This window comes from Manis javanica, chromosome 16 (genome assembly GCF_040802235.1).
Source record: "Manis javanica isolate MJ-LG chromosome 16, MJ_LKY, whole genome shotgun sequence".
Classification (NCBI taxonomy): domain Eukaryota; kingdom Metazoa; phylum Chordata; class Mammalia; order Pholidota; family Manidae; genus Manis; species Manis javanica.
In genome coordinates, this window is record NC_133171.1 from 3,060,903 (window position 1) to 3,082,287 (window position 21,385).

The window sequence follows — 21,385 nt, forward strand, 5'->3', positions numbered from 1 at the left end:
AATTCCTCCCAAGAATTCAATTAAATTCAATTAAATCACTCCATTAAATCCCTATTTAATTCTACTTCAATTAAATCCCAATAAAAATCATAGTTATACTTTTGAGGAACTCAGTAGACATACTCTGAAATTTGTATAAAAGAAAACAAAGATCCATGAATAGCTATGTTAACTTTGGCAAGGAGAAGACATGAGAGGGACCTAGCTCAAACAGATAATAAGCAATACTACAAAACCACAGGGATAAAAAACGTGGCCTTGCTATAAGGACAGATAAAAAGACTAACAAATCAGAACAGAGTTCAGAGACAGATCTGAGTACCTTGGACACAACACAAAAAGTGAATCAATGAGAAAATGATGGGTTTTTTTAGTAGATGGTATGCCAAAACTGACTGACTATACATGCAGGGAAAAAAATACACCTAGAATTCTGTCTAAACCAAATACAAACAAAGACTCTAGACCAGGGAGCAAATTATGACATGAAAGCCAGATACCTGTCTTTGTAAATAAAATTTTATTGGAAAAAGCCACGCATATTCATTTACATATGTCTGCGATTGCTTTTACACTACCATGGCAGAACTGAATAGTTGTGACAGAGGCCATCTGGCCTGTAAAGTTTAAAATTCTTACTCTCTGGTTCTTTAAGAAAATTTTTGCTGACTCCTGATTCAGATGAACTAAATACCTTGATATAAAAGAAAAACTGCAAAATTAACAGAAGAAAATATATCAGAATATCTTTTGACCTTGGTGTGGGGGAAAATTTCTTAAATAAGACTCTAAATTATAAACCATAAAGTAAAAAATTCCTTAAGCTGATTAAATTATACATTATATAAGGTAAAAAACCTCTTCAAGCTAATTACATAGACAGTAAGGATTTCTGCTCGAAAAATAACATCATGGATGTTATTAGGACTGAGAGAAGTTATTCGCAACATCCAGAACCAACAGTAGATCAGTATCTCTAACATATAAGAAACAGCTGAAATTTAATAAAAAGGAAACAAGAACCCCAGAAGAAAAGTAAGCAAGGAATTTAAAGGAGTAATTTGCAGAAAAAGGAATCTAATCTATTCCTAAAGCATAGGAAGAAATGTTCTAACTCATTACTAATCAGAGAAATGCAAAGTAAGCCAACAAGATGTCACGTTATACCTTCAAACTTGCTAAAATTTGAGAGCTAAAAATTGGAAACCTTTTTTCTTTCAATTCTGGTATTATCAGTATTAACTAAAATAAAAAATCACTCTGCTCTGGAAAGCAAACCTAAGTAGCAAAATACAGAAGATATGTATCTATATTCAGTGTCTTCTTCAATATAGATATCACAATTCTTTGCTAAAGTGAATATACAGCTATGAATGTGTTGGCATTCACAATTGCATTAAGAAAATAAATATAGTTAATATTCATATTGGTTAGTTTTCTTAATTCTAGTGTTTACAGGTCAGAAAACTAGTCAGAAGAAATTTAAATGTTTTATTGCTAACCTGGATACAAATTTTTACTTGAAATTGTGTCAGACTTACATTTTTAAGGATTTTAAAATATAACATTGCAGCTTTTAAAATCATTAGCTTATTTTATTCTTGAATGAATTGAAAGAAGGTGATAAATACACATATACATCACTGGGAATAAACGGAAGTACAATGACATTTCTCTTTAAAGTGTTACAATAATTCATGCCAACAGATACACACACACCTATATTACTGATGACGCCTGAACAAGCTTTTCTTCCTCTGCTCATGGCGCCACTACGACCATGGCCCCCATCAAAAACGTTGCTGGTCCCCCACATGTATCTCTGTAGCCACCATACTGAATAACTAATTGGGATTTTTCCCTTTGCCAGAATCCTTACATCAACTCCTTTTGCAACCTGCTGCCTCTACCCTACCCTGCCTCCATTCAGATTACAGGAAATGCCTCTTAATTCCTTTCTTCCCCTTTTTTCTCTCTTCTTCCCTCCCTGCTGTCTTCCTCCCTTTCCTCTGCTCTTCCTCCCCCACTACATCCACCCATCCAACCAGCATTTGTTACATTCCAGGTACTGTTTTATCACTGAGGATACAAGCCCCTGCTCTTGCAGTTTTCTCTGGGTTCTTCATATAAAATTCTATATTCAGCTATTGAAACAGGCTTCCCCACTGAACTGTTTTGCCCCTTACCAGCCCCTTTCAAAAATTCATACTTGTTCTCCACAGTCTGCAGAATAAAAACCCAAACTTTCCGGCAGGCCTTCCAAGATCCTCTAGTATCTGGCTCCAGTTTATCTTTCCAGCTGAATCTCGTACGACTTCACTGTGTACATCCTGTACCTCAGCTAAACCTGAGATTTGTTTTAAGCCACATGTATGGTGAAATGGATGAGGTGCATATGATAAAGTTACAGGGTAATGCAGCAACGATGTCAGAACAGGAGACAGCACAGAAAAACCAAAGAGCAAATGAAGGATGAGTAAACAGACTACTCACTATTTCCCACAATTTTATGATTGTCTTATTAGTGCCCCAGGACATCCCGGAGACATGGGATCAGGATTTTCCTCTAAAGGCAAGGTAGTCAATCACACGGGGCAAAGGTGACTGTGGGGCACAACAGGAGACCTTTCAACTACAGAAGAAAAGGGTCCCTCTCAGCTCTGGGCCCGAGAACTCTCTGACTATGAGGAGCCACATCCTAATGGGAGGGTCTGGGAACAGATCCCGCAGTAGCAGTGAACTGCCCCAGATGGGAGCGGCAGTCCCAGCCTCTACTGTTCACTGGCAGTGATGGGATCGACAGCAGTCTCGAGGAGCCGCCAGCTTCTGTCAGGGCCCTGTCAAGGCAGCGTGGTCCCAACAGGATGTGTGTACGCCCTGGCTCACATCAGAAACCAGAACCACCTCTCGGACCCAGGCTGCGGGGGGCTAACTGCAGTGCTGAGGGCAGGAAGCGGGAAGGAACCCGAGGGCTTCTGTGAAATGCACGAGGCCACACAGCAGGAAACCTGCATACAGCAGAGGACACTCTCCAGTAGGCTAGGGGAGACTTGTGTCATAATAATTTGTGTTTAAGAAGGAACCACAATTTTATTTTGTTGTCACATAAGTGCTCCATTTTCACTTTTTAATGACAATTATCACTGCCATATTTGTGTGCCCACCTCTTCCCTATACTAGAGAGTAAGCTCCTTTAAAGCAGAAACTACATCTGCTGTAGGATAAATTTTTCCACGAACTAGTTTGCTCTTTGTCAATTTTTACAAATTTTCTTATTTCCTACAAAACATTGCATAATGAGTAGAAGTATAAAATTATTCAATGAATAAATGCTCTTTACCTTTTAGATGAAGTGTGACTAGTGCTGAAAATATGCTACATGAAAGATTACACTAATGCTACACTTAAACAGGAATAAAGCTACCAAAACTGTAAGAGCATATCAAATTCTGCTTAAACAAAACAAGGCCAACTCACTAGTGATCATCGCTCCAGTGACAGAAGCCAGAAATCCGACGCTGACGGCAACGACAGAGATGACCCTGCCCTGCCTGTGCCTCTGCAGCGTCACGAACATGAGCACTCCCGCAGCGCCGTGCACGAACAGCGAGGAGAAGAGGGCCCAGAGGAAGACCCAGTACCACATCTCTGAAAGGAAAAAGGCGCGTTAACAATCCTGTTGGAAAACATCTTAGAAAACTCAGTTTAACAAATAGTGAGCACCCAGGTTGATGAGATAATAGATATGAAAATACCTAGTACAGCCCCTGCTACATAGGGGTACTGAACAAATAGTGGTGATTATCATCATCACTAACATTGCTGGGGAAATGATTCCCTCCGTGACTTCAGACAGTTAAGGCTACACTCTAATTTCCTGTCTCCATCACTTTATCTAATCAACCCCTAATGTATCTGTAAACCTCTTGGAGTAAATTAAAGCTAATTAATTGCTGTCTGATATATAACTTTCTATTTTCTACACGAAATAAGCATTAAGACATTTTTAAAACCACCCCTTAATTCCAATCATTCCAGAAATCAGTCAAAAATTTTATCTTTTATGATTTTAAGAATTTTAGGGAATTTCTCCTTGGTTCCTGACTTTATATACAGTTTACCTTAAACAATGTGGGGGCTAGGTGTACAGACCCCTGCACATTTCAAGCTGTGTAACCTTTGACCCCCCAAACTTAACTGATAGCCTACTGTTGACCAGAAGCCTACCACTAACTTAGTCAATTAGCTCATATTTTCTAGTCTATATTATATATTGTATTCTCACAGTAAAGCTGGAAAAGAAAATATTTTCTCAAATTATTGCAAATCTCCAAAAAATTTTTCCAATATTTATTGAAAAAAATTCACATATAAGTGGACCCAACAATTCAAACCCATGTTCCCCAAGGGTCTGCTGCACTAAAGAAATCAGTTGAAATTTCTTTTTCTTAATTCTTTGCCTCACACCATTTTTTTTTTGGTATCATTTATCTACAATTTCAAGAACATTATGTTTACTAGGCTCCCCCCTTCACCAAGTCCCCCCCACATACCCCTTCACAGTCACTGTCCATCTGCGTAGTAAGATGCTGTAAAATCACTTGTCTTCTCTTTGTTGCACAGCCCTCCCCGTGCCTCCCCCCACATTATACGTGCTAATCTTAATGGCCCCTTTCTTACCCCCTCCCCTTATCCCTCCCTTCCCACCCATCCTCCCCAGTCCCTTTCCCTTTGGTAACTGTTAGTCCATTCTTGGGTTCTGTGCTTCTGCTACTGTTTTGTTCCTTCAGTTTTCCTTTGTTCTTATACTCCACATATGAGTGAAATCATTTGGTACTTGTCTTTCCCCGCCTGGCTTATTTCACTGAGCATAATACCTTCTAGCTCCATCCATGTTGTTGTGAATGGTAGTATCTGTTTTTTTCTTATGGCTGAGTAATATTCCACTATGTATATGTACCACATCTTCTTTATCCATTCATCTACTGATGGACATTTAGGTTGCTTCCATATCTTCGCTACTGTAAATAGTGCAGCGATAAACATAGGGGTGCATCTTTGTCTTTTTCAAACTGGAGTGCTGCATTCTTAGGGTAAATTCCAGTAAGTGGAATTCCTGGGTCAAATGGTATTTCTATTTTGAGCATTCTGAGGAACCTCCATACTGCTTTCCACAATGACTGAACTAGTTTACATTCCCACCAGCAGTGTAGAAGGGTTCCCCTTTCTCCACAACCTCGCCAACATTTGTTGTTGTTTGTGTTTTGGATGGTAGCCATCCTTACTGGTGTGAGATGATATCTCATTGTGGTTTTAATTTGCATTTCTCTGATGACAAGCGATGTGGAGCACCTTTTCATGTGTCTGTTGGCCATCTGAATTTCTTCTTTAGAGAACTGTCTATTCAGCTCCTCTGACCTTTTTTAATTGGATTATTTGCTTTTTGTTTCTTGAGGTGTGTGAGCTCTTTATATATTTTGGATGTCAATCCTTTATCGGATCTGTCATTTATGAATATATTCTCCCATACTGTAGGACACCTTTTTATTCTATTGATGGTGTCCTTTGCTATACAGAAGCTTTTTAGCTTGATATAGTCCCACTTGTTCATTTTTGCCTTTGTTTCCCTTGCCCGGGGAGATATATGTTCATGAAGAAGTCACTCATGTTTATGTCCATGAGGTTTTTGCCTATGTTTTTTTCTAAGAGTTTTATGGTTTCATGACTTACATTCAGGTCTTTGATCCATTTTGAATTTACTTTTGTGTATGGAGTTAGACAGTGATCCAGTTTCATTCTCTTACATGTAGCTGTTCAGTTTTGCCAGCACCATCTGTTGAAGAGACAGTCATTTCCCCACTGTATGTCCATGGCTCCTTTATCATATATTAATTGGCCATATATGTTTGGGTTAATGTCTGGAGTCTCTATTCTGTTCCACTGGTCTGTGGCTCTGTTCTTATGCCAGTACCAAATTGTCTTAATTACTGTGGCTTTGTAGTAGAGCTTGAAGTTGGGGAGTGAGATCCCCCACTTTATTCTTCCTTCTCAGGATTGCTTTGGCTATTCAGGGTCTTTGGTGCTTCCATATGAATTCTTGAACTATTTGTTCCAGTTCATTGAAGAATGCTGTTGGTAATTTGACAGGGATTGCATCGAATCTGTATATTGCTTTGGGCAGGATGGCCATTTTGACAATATTAATTCTTCCTAGCCAGGAACATGGGATGAGTTTCCATTTGTTAGTGACCTCTTTAATTTCTCTTAAGAGTGTCTTGTAGTTTTCAGGGTATAGGTCTTTCACTTCCTTGGTTAGGTTTATTCCTAGGTATTTTATTCTTTTTGATGCTATTGTGAATGGAATTGTTTTCCTGATTTCTCTTTCTATTGGTTCATTGTTAGTGTATAGGAAAGCTACAGATTTCTGTGTGTTAATTTTGTATCCTGCATCTTTGCTGAATTCCGATATTCTACTAGTTTTGCAGTGGAGTCTTTAGGGTTTTTTATGTACAATATCATGTCATCTGCAAATAGTGACAGTTTGACTTCTTCTTTACCAGTCTGGATTCCTTGTATTTCTTTGTTTTGTCTGATTGCCGTGGCTAGGACCTCCAGTACTATGTTGAATAACAGTGGGGAGAGTGGGCGTCCCTGTCTTGTTCCCAATCTCAGAGAAAAGCTTTCAGCTTCTCGCTGTTCAGTATGATGTTGGCTGTGGGTTTGTCATATATGGCCTTTATTATGTTGAGGTACTTGCCCTCTGTGCCCATTTTGTTGAGAGTCTTTATCATGAATGGATGTTGAATATTGTCAAATGCTTTTTCAGCATCTATGGAGATGATCATGTGGTTTTTGTCCTTCTTTTGTTGATGTGGTGGATGATGCTGATGGATTTTCGAATATTGTACCATCCTTGCATCCCTGAGATGAATCCCACTTGGTCATGGTGTATGATCCTCTTGATGTATTTTTGAATTCGGTTTGCTAATATTTTGTTGAGTATTTTTGCATCTGTGTTCATCGGGGATATTGGTCTGTAATTTTCTTTTTTTGTGGGGTCTTTGCCTGGTTTTGGTATTAGGGTGATGTTGGCTTCATTGAATGAGTTTGGCAGTATTCTATCCTCTTCTATTTTTTGGAAAACTTTAAGGAGAACGGGTATTATGTCTTCTCTGTATGTCTGATAAAATTCCAAGGTAAATTCATCTGGCCCGGGGGTTTTCTTCTTGGGTAGTTTTTTGATTACTGATTCAATTTCGTTGCTGGTAATTGGTCTGTGTCTCACACCATTTTAATAATTCTGACATGGAACTTTTCAAGTTCCATTATTCTTTCTTCAGTGTATCCTCAATTACTGTTATTTTAGCTTAGTACACAGATGGTTGATGACACACCTTTCACCCTGTCCCTCTAGCATTCAATCCCTTCCTTTCTGGCATCCTGCTGCCTCCCTGTCAATCCATACAGCTCCCGTAGATACTTCCAGGTCCGTGTTCTGACTCCATCTCCCTATCCAGGCTCAACCAATCATTCCCTTCCCGTGAGAAAATCCCAGTTTCCTTGTAATAAAATCCCTCTTTTTTACATAAAGTAGTTCAGGCAAGGTTTCTATTATTTATAGCTAAAAGAGCTGATTCCAAAATGCTTGGATGTGACCTTGAGAATCTTCTTTGGTATGCAAACATTCTATAATGCAAAATATCTCAGGTGCTTTTGTGCTGGGTGTACTCTCTGTCAAAATTTAAAACAAAGGTCAATCAAATAGTCATGAAGTAAAGAGAACAAAGTGGGTATATTGAAAGTTATTATCCAAATGTCATTGAGGTACAATATATATAGTTGATGGGAATATAAAATAATATAGATGCTATGGAAAACAGTGTAGTGGTTCCTCAAAACATTTAAAAAAAAATAACTACCATATGATCCAACAATTCTACTTCTGGGTATTTATCAAAAAATGTAAAAGCAGGATTACAAAGGGATATTTGCATACCCATGTTCACAGCAGCATTATTCACAATAGCCAAGAGCTCATTGTCCATTAACATTGAGAGATGACTGAGTAAACAAATTGTCCAGCTTTTGGAATATTATTCAGCTTTAAAAAAGAATGAAATCCTGTCACCTGCTACAACATGGAAGATGACATTATGCTGAGTAAAATAAGCTGAGTAAATATGCCGAGTAAAATAAGCCAGTCACAAAAGGACAAATACTATCTGATTCCAGTTATATGAGATAATTAAAGTAGTCAAAGTCATAGCCACAGAAAATAGAATGGTGGCTGCTGGGGGAGGGGAAAATGGAGAGCTGTTGTTTAATTGGTGTAGAGACTCAGTTTTGCAAGATGAAAAAGATGTGGAGATCTGCTGTACAGTGTGATATACTTAATGCTAATAAACTGTGCATTTAAAAAGTTAAGATGGTAAATTTTATGTTCTTTTTTTACATTTGAAAAATTGTTTTTTAAAAGTATGGATATAATTTTACAAGATAAATATTTTATATCAAGAACATAAATAACTAGGCATTTAAAAACAAAACAGAAAGCTCACTAGAGGAAGGATGGTATAGTTATGAAAGGTAATACTAGCCATCTTTGTGGCAATGGAACTCTTCTGTATTTTGACTGTGGTGGTGGTTACACATAGAAGTGATAAAACTGTATAGAACTACATACACACACACACACACACACACACGTGAGTGCACATATACAATACTGGTGAAACCAGAATACGGTTGATGGATCATATCAATATCATTATCATAGTTTCAATAATATGTGGCTTCCCACGATGTTCCCATTGAGTAAATTGGGTAAAGAGTTCTCTGTATTATTTCTAACAATTAAATGTGAATCTACAACTATCTCAAAATTAAAAGTTCAATTTTTTAGCAAAAGGAAGGGAAGATACTTATTAGACAAAGTTTAAAAAAAAATCATTTCACCCTACTAATTTCTTAAGAATTGAAACTTAGCATGGACTCAGATAATCTGAAACCGTTTCAAGGAAGAGATGTGGTACATTTTTCAATGTGGGTTTAAGTGCCATGTATGGTTCTCAAAGGAGTAAGAGAGAGATGCCAGTGATTAAGGAAAGAAACAAAGCTTGCCTTTTGAGGTTTTTCTCTCCTAGCTTTCAGGGAAATAGTGCTTTCATGCTGTCACTCCCCGACAAATGGCTTCAATTTATAATAAATGCATAAAAGACAAAAAGGCTTAAATTGCTCAGAGGATATTTATATTTTAAAAGACATTATTTTCCAAAGTGAACCTAATAAAGTGAGAATATAAGGGAGTAATAATGTGTGGAGGGGGACATTTTTATCAAAAGCGCTCTGAGACAAGAAAACATATTACTCTGCGACACACACTTTTAGTAAAAGAAGTCAATAATCTGCCTTGTATCCCAAGCCCACTTCTGACAGCTTATCAGATCCACCCCCAAAAGTATTTTCCTTTGTTGTCCTTTTAATACAAATAGAATGAATAATTTCTTGACTATATTTAACACTATGAATGAGGGATTAACATTATAAGTAATGTTGTTTGCCTACTGACTCTGCAGCTGTTGAACTCAATAAATTTATCTAATAATTAGGGAACGTAAATTTTAAGTGTAATATTTTATAAAGTCCAAGACTTCAAAGAAATAAACCATTAAAATACAATTTCAGGATAAAGAAGATGTGGTACATATACACAATGGAATATTATTCAGCCATAAGAAGAAAACAAATCCTACCATTTGCAACAAAATGGATGGAGTGAGAGGGTATTATGCTCAGTGAAATAAGCCAGGCAGAGAAAGACAAGTACCAAATGATTTCACTCATATGTAGAGTATAAGAATAAAGGAAAACTGAAGGAACAAAACAGCAGCAGACTCACAGAACCCAAGAATGGACTAATAGTTGCCAAAGGGAAAGGGACTGGGAGGATGGGTGGGAAGGGAGGGAAAGGGACTGGGAGGATGGGTGGGAAGGGAGGGATAAGGGGAGGGGGTAAGAAAGGGGCCATTAAGATTAGCATGTATAATGTGGGGGGAGGCACGGGGAGGGCTGTGCAACACAGAAAAGACAAGTCGTGATTCTACAGCATCTTACTACGCTGATGGACAGTGACTGTAATGGGGTTTGTGGGGGGGACTTGGTGAAGGGGGGAGTCTAGTAAACATAATGTTCCTCATGTAATTGTAGATTAATGATACAAAAATTTAAAAAAATAAAATGTTATTGCAAATATGTTGTCGCGCCCCTTCAGGGACCGAAGCAACACGCCCAAGGTCTTGGTTCTTCTCTAGGCTTTATTGTCTAATCTTCCGCGGTGGTTACAGCAGTTGTCTGGAAGCTCCTCTCCCTCCCGGCGGGCTCCCTTATATTCAGTCACCCAACCAATCCGGGACAGTATCATGCATGACCTTTAAGCGGATAGGTGTCACGCGCCACTCTAAGCAGGCAGCACAAGCTGTGCACGGGTACGGAAGTCTGCTGGGCCAATCCCCAACAGGGAAGAGGGGAAAGGGTGGTGAGCAGGAAGCAGGTGCCATCTTTAGGGCGTTGTCCAGCTAGAGTGGGGCTCAGCCTTGGCCATAGGCCGGGCCCCCACAATATGTTATCTTTAAAAAATAGTTTTTCATTATAGAATTCATCAAAGGAGAAGATACTCTACCAGGCAAGCGGTTCTCAACACTCATAAGAATTACTCTTAGAGCAACTAAAACAATTTCTGGAGGTGGAACTTAAACAACTACATTTTCACCAACTCTACCAAATAATCATGACATGCAATAGAGATGGAAATTACTACTCTAGGCTAAAGTTACATTAACAGGTACTTACTAAAAATTCCAAAAGTCATAAAAACAAGATGTCTCATTAGACAAACACTGAATATATTTTTTAATCCTTTATAGAGTATCTACCCTTTCTAAGAGAATCAACAGCAAGTAGATACTGCACACTTACTGTGTACTCAATATACTCTAAGCTTCAAGCTGAAAATAACCCTATCAGGGAGACTGTGTTTTGCAGATGTTCATAATTTCTACCGTTTTTAGAAAAATGGTCCACATTATAAGTTTAAACAGTCTGTATTCAGATTAGGTCATCTCAGCTTTTCTTTTTCCTTCCAGTAAATTTAAGGTGTGTAAATTATTCTCAATTCTAACAATAATACCTCAGTTTGGTGCTATGTCCCATGTACGTGGCTTACTAGACTCTCAGGGAGAATCTAATAATGATGCATTTACAATTGGTTCAGGGGTGGGCAACGTATGGTCCATGAGCCATATCTGGCCTACCACCTGTTTTTCTATGTAGTCTGTGAGTTAAGAATGGTTTTTTACATTTTGAAATGGTCAGAAAAAAATCAAAAGAATATTTTAGGACACATTAAAAACTGCACAAAATTTAAATTTCAGTCCACAAAGTTTTACTGTAATACAGTTATCCTCATTCATACTGTCCATGGCTACTTTCATGCTACCATGGCTGAGCTAAGTCATTATGATGGGGACCACATGGGCTGAAAATACTTATTGTACTTACTGTATGCTGAGGACTGGTCCTTTACAGAGAAAGCTTGCTGACTCCTGATCTAGTTGATTTTTGACAAAACCTCACCAGACTGATGGGCTGAAGAAAAGTTATGGCTTTGTAATTTTATCTTTTTCTCACTGTCAGGGTGAGAATAACATTCTTTACTGTTTTCTATATCCTAAATTCTGATTAAAATTTAAATCTAGTAACAGAATGTTTTAGTAAGCATAGGTTTAAAATTTGATGAAATAAATCATGCATTTAGGGAAAAGACTGGAGAACATTACAAACTTGAGATTTACTGCAGAACATGGTATGTAATAAAAATTACAGGTAATCTTCACATTTACTACTGATGCATTCCTGGTTTTAGCTTTTTTACTCCTTGCTTCTTACCAACATTTAAACAGTACTTCAGCTGTCTTAAGCACACTTTCCCATGCTTCCACACCTGATAGCCCTGCCAGCTATTGAGCTATCCCCAGCAGAAATCTGGGAGGCCAGACATGACATCTCCCTCATCTCCATTACCCAGAACATCAGCAATTTCTAAATATTTAAATTATTATCAATCCTAAGGCCAGTGCCTCAGTCCAGGCCTGAATTTCTCTTTGGGCTCTTGAAATAACCTGATAGTCTCTCCTCCTCTTCCTTTACTCCCACTTTTTTCTTCTTATATTTCAGTTTGAATAATCTCTATTGTTCCATCTTTAAGTTCTCTGATTTCTGCTTAAGTCCCTTAAGTCTAAGGGATTCTTCATTTCATGAATTTTCATTATTTCATGATGGTCTCTCATCTCATGCCAGCCCCACATTCCCATATCTACCAGGATAATTAATCTTAACATAGGTAATTGATTGCAGTACTTCCTTATTTGAAGTCAAATAAGTAACCTGACAACAAAGTAACCTGAATTCCAAAAAGGGACAGTCCCCTACAAGGAGTGAGGAAGCCTACAAATTCTCACCTGTGGTGAAACACAGAAGAAACACTTTCTTATTTTTAATCACTAACATTTTAACCATATTTAAAAATATGTGGCCAAACTTGTCCACTTGAAACTTCATTTAACATAGCACAAATTAAAGCTATTGTAGATATTTAATAGTTGTCCACCTGTTTCTTAAAGCGAAAACACTAATTTTAAATTTAATTGTGACACCTTCCAGAACTACCTTAATATACCACCTCTCTCAAAGCTTATGGTAAAACTGTGTATTACCCTCTTAAACTAAATTACCCTTTTGCCAGCTAATTGCATAATTTCAAATTGTAAACTACAGTACTTATTATTGAATAGTGAAAGAAAATTCTTAGAAAAACAAGTTTTTAACTTTAAAACAATCAAAATAATCATCTGCTTTATAGAAATCAGGTTAAGGCTATTTAAAATAGTTCAAAAATTGCTCTGTATTTAAGCCATTGCACTATCTTCCTCAAAGATGTCAATTTGTTTGTTCTTCCTCATAATTAATGGGCTACTCAGTTATAAAAGTATAAGGAAGAAATGTCAAATCCAAATCCACTATTAAATTATAATGGATCATTATACAACAGCTTTAATTGTTACTACTTATATATCCTCAAACACCTTAAATCATACATGTCATACCAAAAAGTCAGTCAGTAATAACATGTTTGTTTGAATTAATCGCTGACCTAAAAACATCATTTCAATGAATGACAAAATGTTTTACAACATCTACGATCTCATGATACTATATTTTCAAGGGAAAGTCACAGTGAATACTGAAAAATGAACTTTTTACATCAATGAGCATAATTTAATATGAAACTCCCAATACAACAAATTTCTAGAATTAAACCTGAATAAGACACCAAATGAATGAAAGATAAGAAAATAAAAGCGCTACCAGAAAAACACAGCAAGTACTGCATGAGCACAGTCAGTCACACCTTTGATATTATAGACAGTAATCTCGAGCACGCAGTTATGCCACACTAAGATTAAGCAGATTATTTCAGAACTGGAAGGAATCTTCAGACACTCAATGCAGAGTTTCAACCTAAACCAAGTTTTAAGAAGGCCTAATTCTAAGAGCTATTAAAAGGCCTAATTCTAATAGCTATTAAATGGTGTTCTAGAATAAAGATTTTCTAGATCCTAAACTTCACCCTACAAATTAGCATACTAAAAGTCTGAAGAAGCTCCTTTGAAAGATAAAGTTTAATTTTAAAGATTAAAGAAATAGGTTTATATGCAAATGGTATTTTTCTTATAGTAAAATCTCTAAACTCTTTTCCTTAACTCATTAAAATCTGTAGATCAGTTCTCCCTTAACATCAATATGAGAATTGTTGGCATTAGACTGTATTATGGATGAGAAAGCCGAGGCTTAGCATATATGTGGTACGTCTTAAGTACAAAAGCCAATGAGTAACATTCGAGGATAAAGCTCAGTTTCTTGACTCTTAAATTTAAGGATCCTATTGCTTCTTTAGACTCTATTTGCATGCAGAAATCTAGTGGAACCCATATTATCCTGGGGGGAAAATTCCAATAATTGCTCATTATGTGAGCATTTGCATAAACATTATTAATGTTTAATTCTCATATATACTGCAGATTTAATATAACCAGTCTAGAATTATTTAAATATTATCATTAAACAGGAATTTTTCTCTATAGCTAATAGCTCATATAAACAAACATTTTTTTAAATTGGTTAAGGTGTCCTCTTGGAAATAAATGAGTCATTTATATTGAAATTTTAGTTAAGTCTTTAACTATACGATATATGCCATATTAACCTGAATCATATATCACAATATGGCCATAAATTGATCACAAAAAATTTAATTTTTTCAAATTAGGTGTTCCTAATCCTTTAACTCCTGGTAACAAAGTCGCCTGAAGAGTTTAGAATGTAACTTCCTAGGCCCTTTTCTCAAAGATCCAAAATTCTATAACTATGGACTGGGGCATATGGATCTGTACCCTTAGCCAGCTCCAGGTGTTTCTGATATGTAAGCAAAGTTCAGAAACCATGTTAGATTAAAGTAACTCATGGTAGACGATAGGAGAGGGGGAGAATTTTATAATTAAAATTCAGTTTCACATTACTGATGAAAACATCTTAGCTAAACAAAGATATTTCAAGAGCAGTAGGACAGTTATGACCCATTCTTCAAAAGTTTGCATTACACAACGTCACTTTTATGAAAGACTTGATAGATTATATTCCGAGATTACATTATAAGAACATAAGCAACTAGACCCAGGTAAGTCTGGCTCTTCCTGCTTGCATGAAGTTTGGTGAAAAAAATCTCCTTTTCTTTTAAGATTTAGTCTACTCGGCTAAGGTCACCTGTCTAATGATGCCTTTTTCAAATGCATTGCTACTGCCACTGTTCATTCTGATTGATTTATGGCTAAATTAGTCATTTAAAATACACAGTTATCCTATCACAGCTGATATAATCATATACAATTTATAGAACAATAAGTCATATGGCCACTTCAATTACAGGAAATGAGATGCAACAAAATGTGAGATGCACAGTGACAGGCAGTGAGTATCCAACAATGTGGCGGTTAGTATACTGACTCACCTCTGACTGAATGAGGGTGAATTTGACATGCTACACTCTTGTAGTTCTCCTTATATCTAACCATTCTTAATTCCAATTTCCTTCCCTGGTTCCCTGGTTCCAATTCCTCCCCCATCCCTGCTTCATCTTTACTCTTCCGTGTAGGTTTCCTTTCTAGAGAAAAAATATCCCTAATTATTCTGACTCCACTTCATAATTATCTTATCTTCCTGGTCCTTCCTTTCAATCACTAAACAAAGCAAACATAAATAAATTTATATTCTGGTATTTAACTATTAAAGATTAAAAAAACATAGCTTACAAAGTCTCAAGACAACTAGAAATTAGTTTAGGTTTAAGAAGTGTCATCTTGTCTTAGGGCTTGGTATTGCCAGAGGATGACTCAAAGATAATGAGATGGGAATTAAGAAAATAAAAACCTGATGACAATTTTGATTTCTGAAAAATTACAGTAACTTAATTTTCAGTAAGACATACAGGTAAGCCTTCCAAAAAGTGAAGTCCTATAAAGTACAGATCATACCAGCATTTATTAATTGGCTCTGTACAACAAAGGAGTAAGAGATTTTTCACAGTATTTCAGAGAAAGTAAATTTTGGGGTCTGAAACAAATAGTGAAAAGCAGCACATTGTTTTTAGGGCTACATTTACACAACATAAATATCTGTAAGTGGACATTTCAAGTAAGTATCTACGTGGACTCATCTCCTATAGAAGAGCATTTAGGAAGAGGAATTTAACCTAAAGGGATGCTAGGCTGCAGAGCACGACTAAAAGCAGCGCACCTGCCTGGGAGCACAGCTAAAGGAACGTGCTGACTATACTTCATATGGTGTGAACAATCCCAAACATGTATAATATACCAACTTTTTCCCCTTTTCTCTTTTTCTGCAGACAATCAATATTAAAGCTAAAGTGGCTTAGCAATTCTAAAGTCTAAAGGGGAACTATGATACTGGGCATGCATATCATCTAACTAAATAAGCATATATATATATTTGACACACACACACACACAGATTTCCTATTCTAGTGTGACTTCCCAGCTTCCTGATGTTCATAACAATAGAAAGAGGGGAGCACATGCTCCCACATTTGCAGCTGACACTGGATGGTAGATGAGCCTGAAACCAGCCTTTGCCCTTTTTCCCAGGGACCAATTATCCCTTTCCCAACACCAGCCTGCTCTGTGTTTACCCAGGAGTTTAGGAATTGTGCCTTTTTCTAAGTAAAAAATTGTTCTCTCAACTCTTAGCAACAAAATTTGGGTCAGACATAAAGTTGGAGGCCAGTGTAGTTGAAGAAATAAAGGTAAGCAAAAAATACATTTCACTGTAGATATTTTTTAAAAGCTGTTATCCATAAAACTGAAAGAGTATATGCGTATGTATAATATTTCTAAAATAAAGAAGTCAAACTGTCTAACTTACAGCTCTAAAATGTGAAGCTAGTTCTAATTTCTAGTTTTCACTATCACTTTTTAAAACTGTGTTTCTATCAAATTAATACATACATGAGACTACTTTCTAAAGGTCAATCTCTAAGATAAAAAGGTCAATATGAAAACTATACCTATGTGATAAGATACGAATAGAATAAATCATACCTGCTAGTTTGTATGAAGAAAAAAAGAGATAATGTACATTCTTTTTATTTTTAATTAACCACAATTCTTATTAGCCAGATTTCCACAAATTCTTCACATAGCCATTTCTTAAATCCAAATCAGTCTGGTTCTACACTATGCTCCTTCTATATCACCCGTTTCAGTGCCAAGTTCATTACGATAACAAAATTGCCTTCTGACTTAATAATATGCATTATCATAATCAGAAGAGGTAATACTTTTTCATTTATTAGCTATCAGATCTAAGTAAGTTACTGTTTCAGTGTCTGGGTCTATAAAATAAGGATAAACAAATTTCTTTCAAGCTTATTGAAAAGATTAAATAAAATACATGAAAGCATGGTAACCAGCACAAAAAAGTTAGTATTTGTGTGTTTTAAAAGTATAAAAAACAGAAAAACAAAAAAAAACAAAATTATAACTTTAAAATATCTATAAAAGTTGCTTAAACACCTTATTCCCTAGTTACAGCATATTCAACAAATGTAGCTCAAACATAACTACAACCAGACCATTTAAATCATGCTACTGTTAAGCATTGTTTTAAAAATTCAACTCAGTAACCATGTATTATGCATTTGCTATATGGTCAGGTACAATAATGCTAGGGTTCCAGAATTCTGTGATTAAAACAATGATACCAAACATAAAAAGCCCAGAGTCCAGAAAGGACAAAAAAAAATTACAATGTAGTTCAAAAATACAGTAATAAAAGCACAAGTACAAGGAGGGGCAGTAGCAGGATGAAGCATGTAATAATACATCCTGTCTGGAGAGGGTAAAGAGGAAGCAGCCAAAGACGCATGAAGAGGGGAAAGACTAGTTCTTCCCCCAATGACTGAGATTCAAAGCCCAGTTCAACCATTTACTAGATGTCGGTTTGGAGTAATTTCTCTCTTAGCCTTTTTGTAACTCTACTTTGGAGATTTATTCTGAAGAACAGATATAGTATATGTAAAGTGCCTGATACACAGTAGGCTCTCAATAAACAGCAGTTGTTTTGTTTCAAGTGACTAAGGTCACTGACATGGAGAAGGCTGTAGAGGTCCGAGCCCGCCGAGGTCGGACCCCCAGCCCTTCTAAGATGGCGCTCACATCCGGTAATGGCACATCCCACACATCCGCTCTGCCGAGTAGGAGAATCCCCCTCCCAGACCTTATAAGTAGTTCCGTGCTCGTGCACACTGCATGATTTCCACCCTGTCGCCAATAGAGTTAAAGGTCACGCATGCTCTCCCCTTTGATTGGTCTAGGAAACATATATATAGCGGTAGTTCGTAGTAGGAAGGAGAAGCCAGCAAGCTAGCCTGTAGAGACCGGAGGAATTAGAGGAAAACTAAAAGAGCTCTAACATACTTGCCTGCGTGCAAGCTGCAATCTTTCTGTAACACCACCGGTGAGAAGAAATTAAAGCTGATTGAAACCGAACCAGGTCTCCTGTGATCGCGTTGACTCGACCCACGAGAAGGAGCGATAGAAGGCCACAATGAACGCATCAGAATGTTACCACTTACAGAATCCACTTTTTAGAAGTGGAGTGATTCATAAGGTGTGGCACTCACCCACTGGTGAAACATTTCTTTCTGCAAGTTTACCCTGACAAATTTGCGTATTCAGACTCCAGTTGTTTCCTAGAAGATGGTCTCATTGTTCTTTCTCAGTCCCACAGCAGTCCTAGTTTTGGATGCTCAGCATATCCGGTGTGAAATGGCCAAATCTGACGAGCATCTGATGATTATTATAGTAAGAGATAAACAGAGCTAATTCTGGGTTGAAACTACTATTAGCAACCTAATGGTTGACTTGTAGAATTGGAAGCCACACTAATGGTTAGAAACTTAAAGTAAATATGTTAAAAATATTGTTAAACCTGACCAAGAGGTAAGTTACATTTACATTTATTCTATAGCTCCCAAAGCTAATTTTCCCTAAATACCTATTGATGAGCTAAGCCAGTCATTAACATATACAAATATATATTAAGTCCTTACTTTTCATTCTAATAACATCATTGATAGATCTGAAATATGACACTGGATACATAAAAGCAAAGCGTAAGATAAAGCAGTCTATCTAAATTCAGTTGATCATGAAGTGTGGTCTTTATGTCAATAGTTTTTCAGAAGAATATGTTCTTGATCTGCAATCATTATGAAAGATCAGTTTGCTCCAAGTTAAATAACCACAAATTAAAAGTGAGGACACCATGAATCAATCCAGAATCTACCTTGATTTTACAGTTTCCACATTCATAAAATCAGTGAATTTAGTTGTCCTTGTCGTTTATAATTCCATAAAGTTTTTCTCTATAAATATCTAAATCCATACATACACGCACACACACAATGTGCATGTATTCTGTCAAGACAGATTGTAAAATGCTCTTCATACTTTTAATCAGTTTGACATAATGCATTTTTAACTACACTTTCTACCAAAATTGGCTTCCTTACGCATTTTCAAGAATTAAATCCTTAATATGTTTTTAAGCTTCTCTGAGAAACAGGCACTGAGGAGCCACTAAATTGCAACTGAGTGTCTTTATTGTAAATACTCATCTTTAGAGGGTAATTTTTTAAATTGAGAACTCGAGTATAATATAAGCATTTCCACATAAACAAAAGTAGAAGTTTCTTCACAAAGCAAATATAGATGTGAAAAAGATATGAGTATTGCTCACTTTTACATTTAAAATTGATGTTTATTATTATAATGTAGTTAAGTCCAATTCCCTTCTGATAGCCTTGACGAATTAAGGGAAATACACCAAATTATCAAATCTCACAGAAACGGCAGCTTGAGGGCCAGAGGGGAAGAGACAGACAAAAGGAAATTAGAGAGGGAGATGACTGCACTAGCCTTTGGCCCAGCCCCTGGCCCATTATAATCTACTTAATTTGTCATCCAAGTCAACGAAAAATTTAAGTTTAAGCAAATTGACCCCTGTTGAGCAGTGAGTCTATGTCCTGCATTCGGCTTGAGATTTGCCAGAAAAAAAAAAAAAAGAGTTAAGCCAAAAAAATGGATCAACAGCAAGAAGCGGGTGTGTGTGCCTGTGAGTGCGGGGATAAATAACGCTAAATGTGCTCCAGTCTCAGCATTAATGCAATTCCGCGCGTACTAGAAGGGGAGGGCTGTTGGGACCCTCCCCTAGCCCGGAAGCAGGCGGGAGTCGTGGGTCCTCCCCCGCGGTGCAAGCGCCCCGGAGCGTCCGGGGAGCCGGCGACGGCGCCCCCTGAACAGGCGCCGAGTGGATCCGATTAACACCTTCCTGGCCAGGACCCAGGGCCGCAAGTGCCAGAGCCGGGCGTCCACGGGGCTGGGGCGGCGAGGAGTGCCAGCTCCCCTCGGAGGGAGAAAGGCGGGGGGCGGCACCGCACCCCGTTCCCAACCCGGCGCAGCAATTACCCGTGAGGTTCCTCAGCACCGTCCCGTGGGCCCAGAGGCTCAGGACCTGCTGCACCGACAGGTTGATCATGGAGTGGTCGCCCCCCTCCGCCTTCATCTTCCCCGGGGGGCGCCCGCCGCCCTCTCCTCGGGTGCCGGGTGGCGGCGGTGGCTGCGAGGTTCCGGGGGCGGCGGCAGGTACGCGGCTCCTCCAGGCCGCCGCCGCCGCCGGGGAAGGCTGCGGGGCGCCGGGCTGGACGCGGGCGCTGCCGCCGACGGGCCTCCGGGGGGGGCAGCTCGGAGCGTCTCCCAGGCAGCCCCCTCCCCGCCGGGGAGACATTGAGGACAGCGGACGGGGGAGGGGAGGGGACCGGGCGCTCTCCTCGCGCGGCCCCCGAGCGAGGACTCGGGCGGAGGCCGGGGCCGCTGCCCCTCAGGGACGGCACGGTGCCGCGGGGGCCAAACACGCCGAGGAGCCGAGGTCAGGCCAGGAGGCCCGGGGTGATGGGCAGTCGGCAGGTGCAGCCCCCGACGGGGCCCAGCTCATCCCCGCAGAGAACCAGCAGACCCGGGGCGCGGAGGAGGCTGCGGCGGCGGCCGCGGCGGCACCTGCCGCCAGCCTGCCCACCCTCCGGCCGCCGACACTCGAGGAACCGCCCCCTCCACCCGCGGCCGCCGGTTGGCCGCTCTAGTGCGCGCGCACGAGTCTCCACCTCCCCCGCCAGGCCCCGAACCGCTGCGCATGCTCACTCTCCCGCTTCCCGCGACCCGCCGCCCTCCGACCGCGGGCGGGCAGCACAGCCCTCCGTCTCTCCTCCCCGCGCGCGCCAGCTGGCGAGGCTATCGGCGCAGAGCGTCGGCCCGCAGTGGGGCGGAGGGAAGCGCAGCTACGTCACTAGCGCCACCGCCAGGCCTGGCTGCTGATTGGATGCTCCCGGGGGAACCACCTCCAGGCCCTCCCCTTGCCGGCCGGGCGCGCGTCGCCGGAGGGCTGGAGCTTCTGCCCGCGGCGGAGGTAGGCTCGCTTCTTAGAGCGGTGCGGCGGACCCAGCCTGATCGGCAGCGCTGACCCTCAGTGCGGGTAGCGAGGGGTGCTAAACTTTGAGATGTGCCCCTGACGGTTCATCCTCTGGCCTCGAATGAAATACTTTTGATGAAGATATTTGCGAACTTCTTTTAAGGGCGTAAGTAACGACGTTCTGGATGTATTTGCGGGTTCTTTTGTTTTTTTGAGTGAGTCTCATGGTCTA

The 21,385-nt window shown here is 39.3% G+C and overlaps 1 protein-coding gene across 2 annotated transcripts in view; it reads right to left on the reverse strand.

The window, feature by feature from the left end:
- The window catches only part of TMEM170B (transmembrane protein 170B), a 68,499-nt gene extending 47,551 nt beyond the window's left edge, over positions 1-20,948 (reverse strand). The window contains exons 1-2 of one of the 2 annotated variants that reach the window (XM_037011192.2): positions 20,157-20,948; positions 3,478-3,648 (exon numbers count right to left, since the gene is read on the reverse strand). In XM_037011192.2, coding sequence (XP_036867087.2) covers positions 3,478-3,648; positions 20,157-20,475 — 490 coding nt within the window. In that variant the 5' untranslated portion in view covers positions 20,476-20,948. The remainder of the gene's footprint in view (positions 1-3,477; positions 3,649-20,156) is intronic. The other variant, XM_037011194.2, reaches the window with a different exon arrangement.
- Between the last annotated feature and the right edge of the window lie 437 nt (positions 20,949-21,385).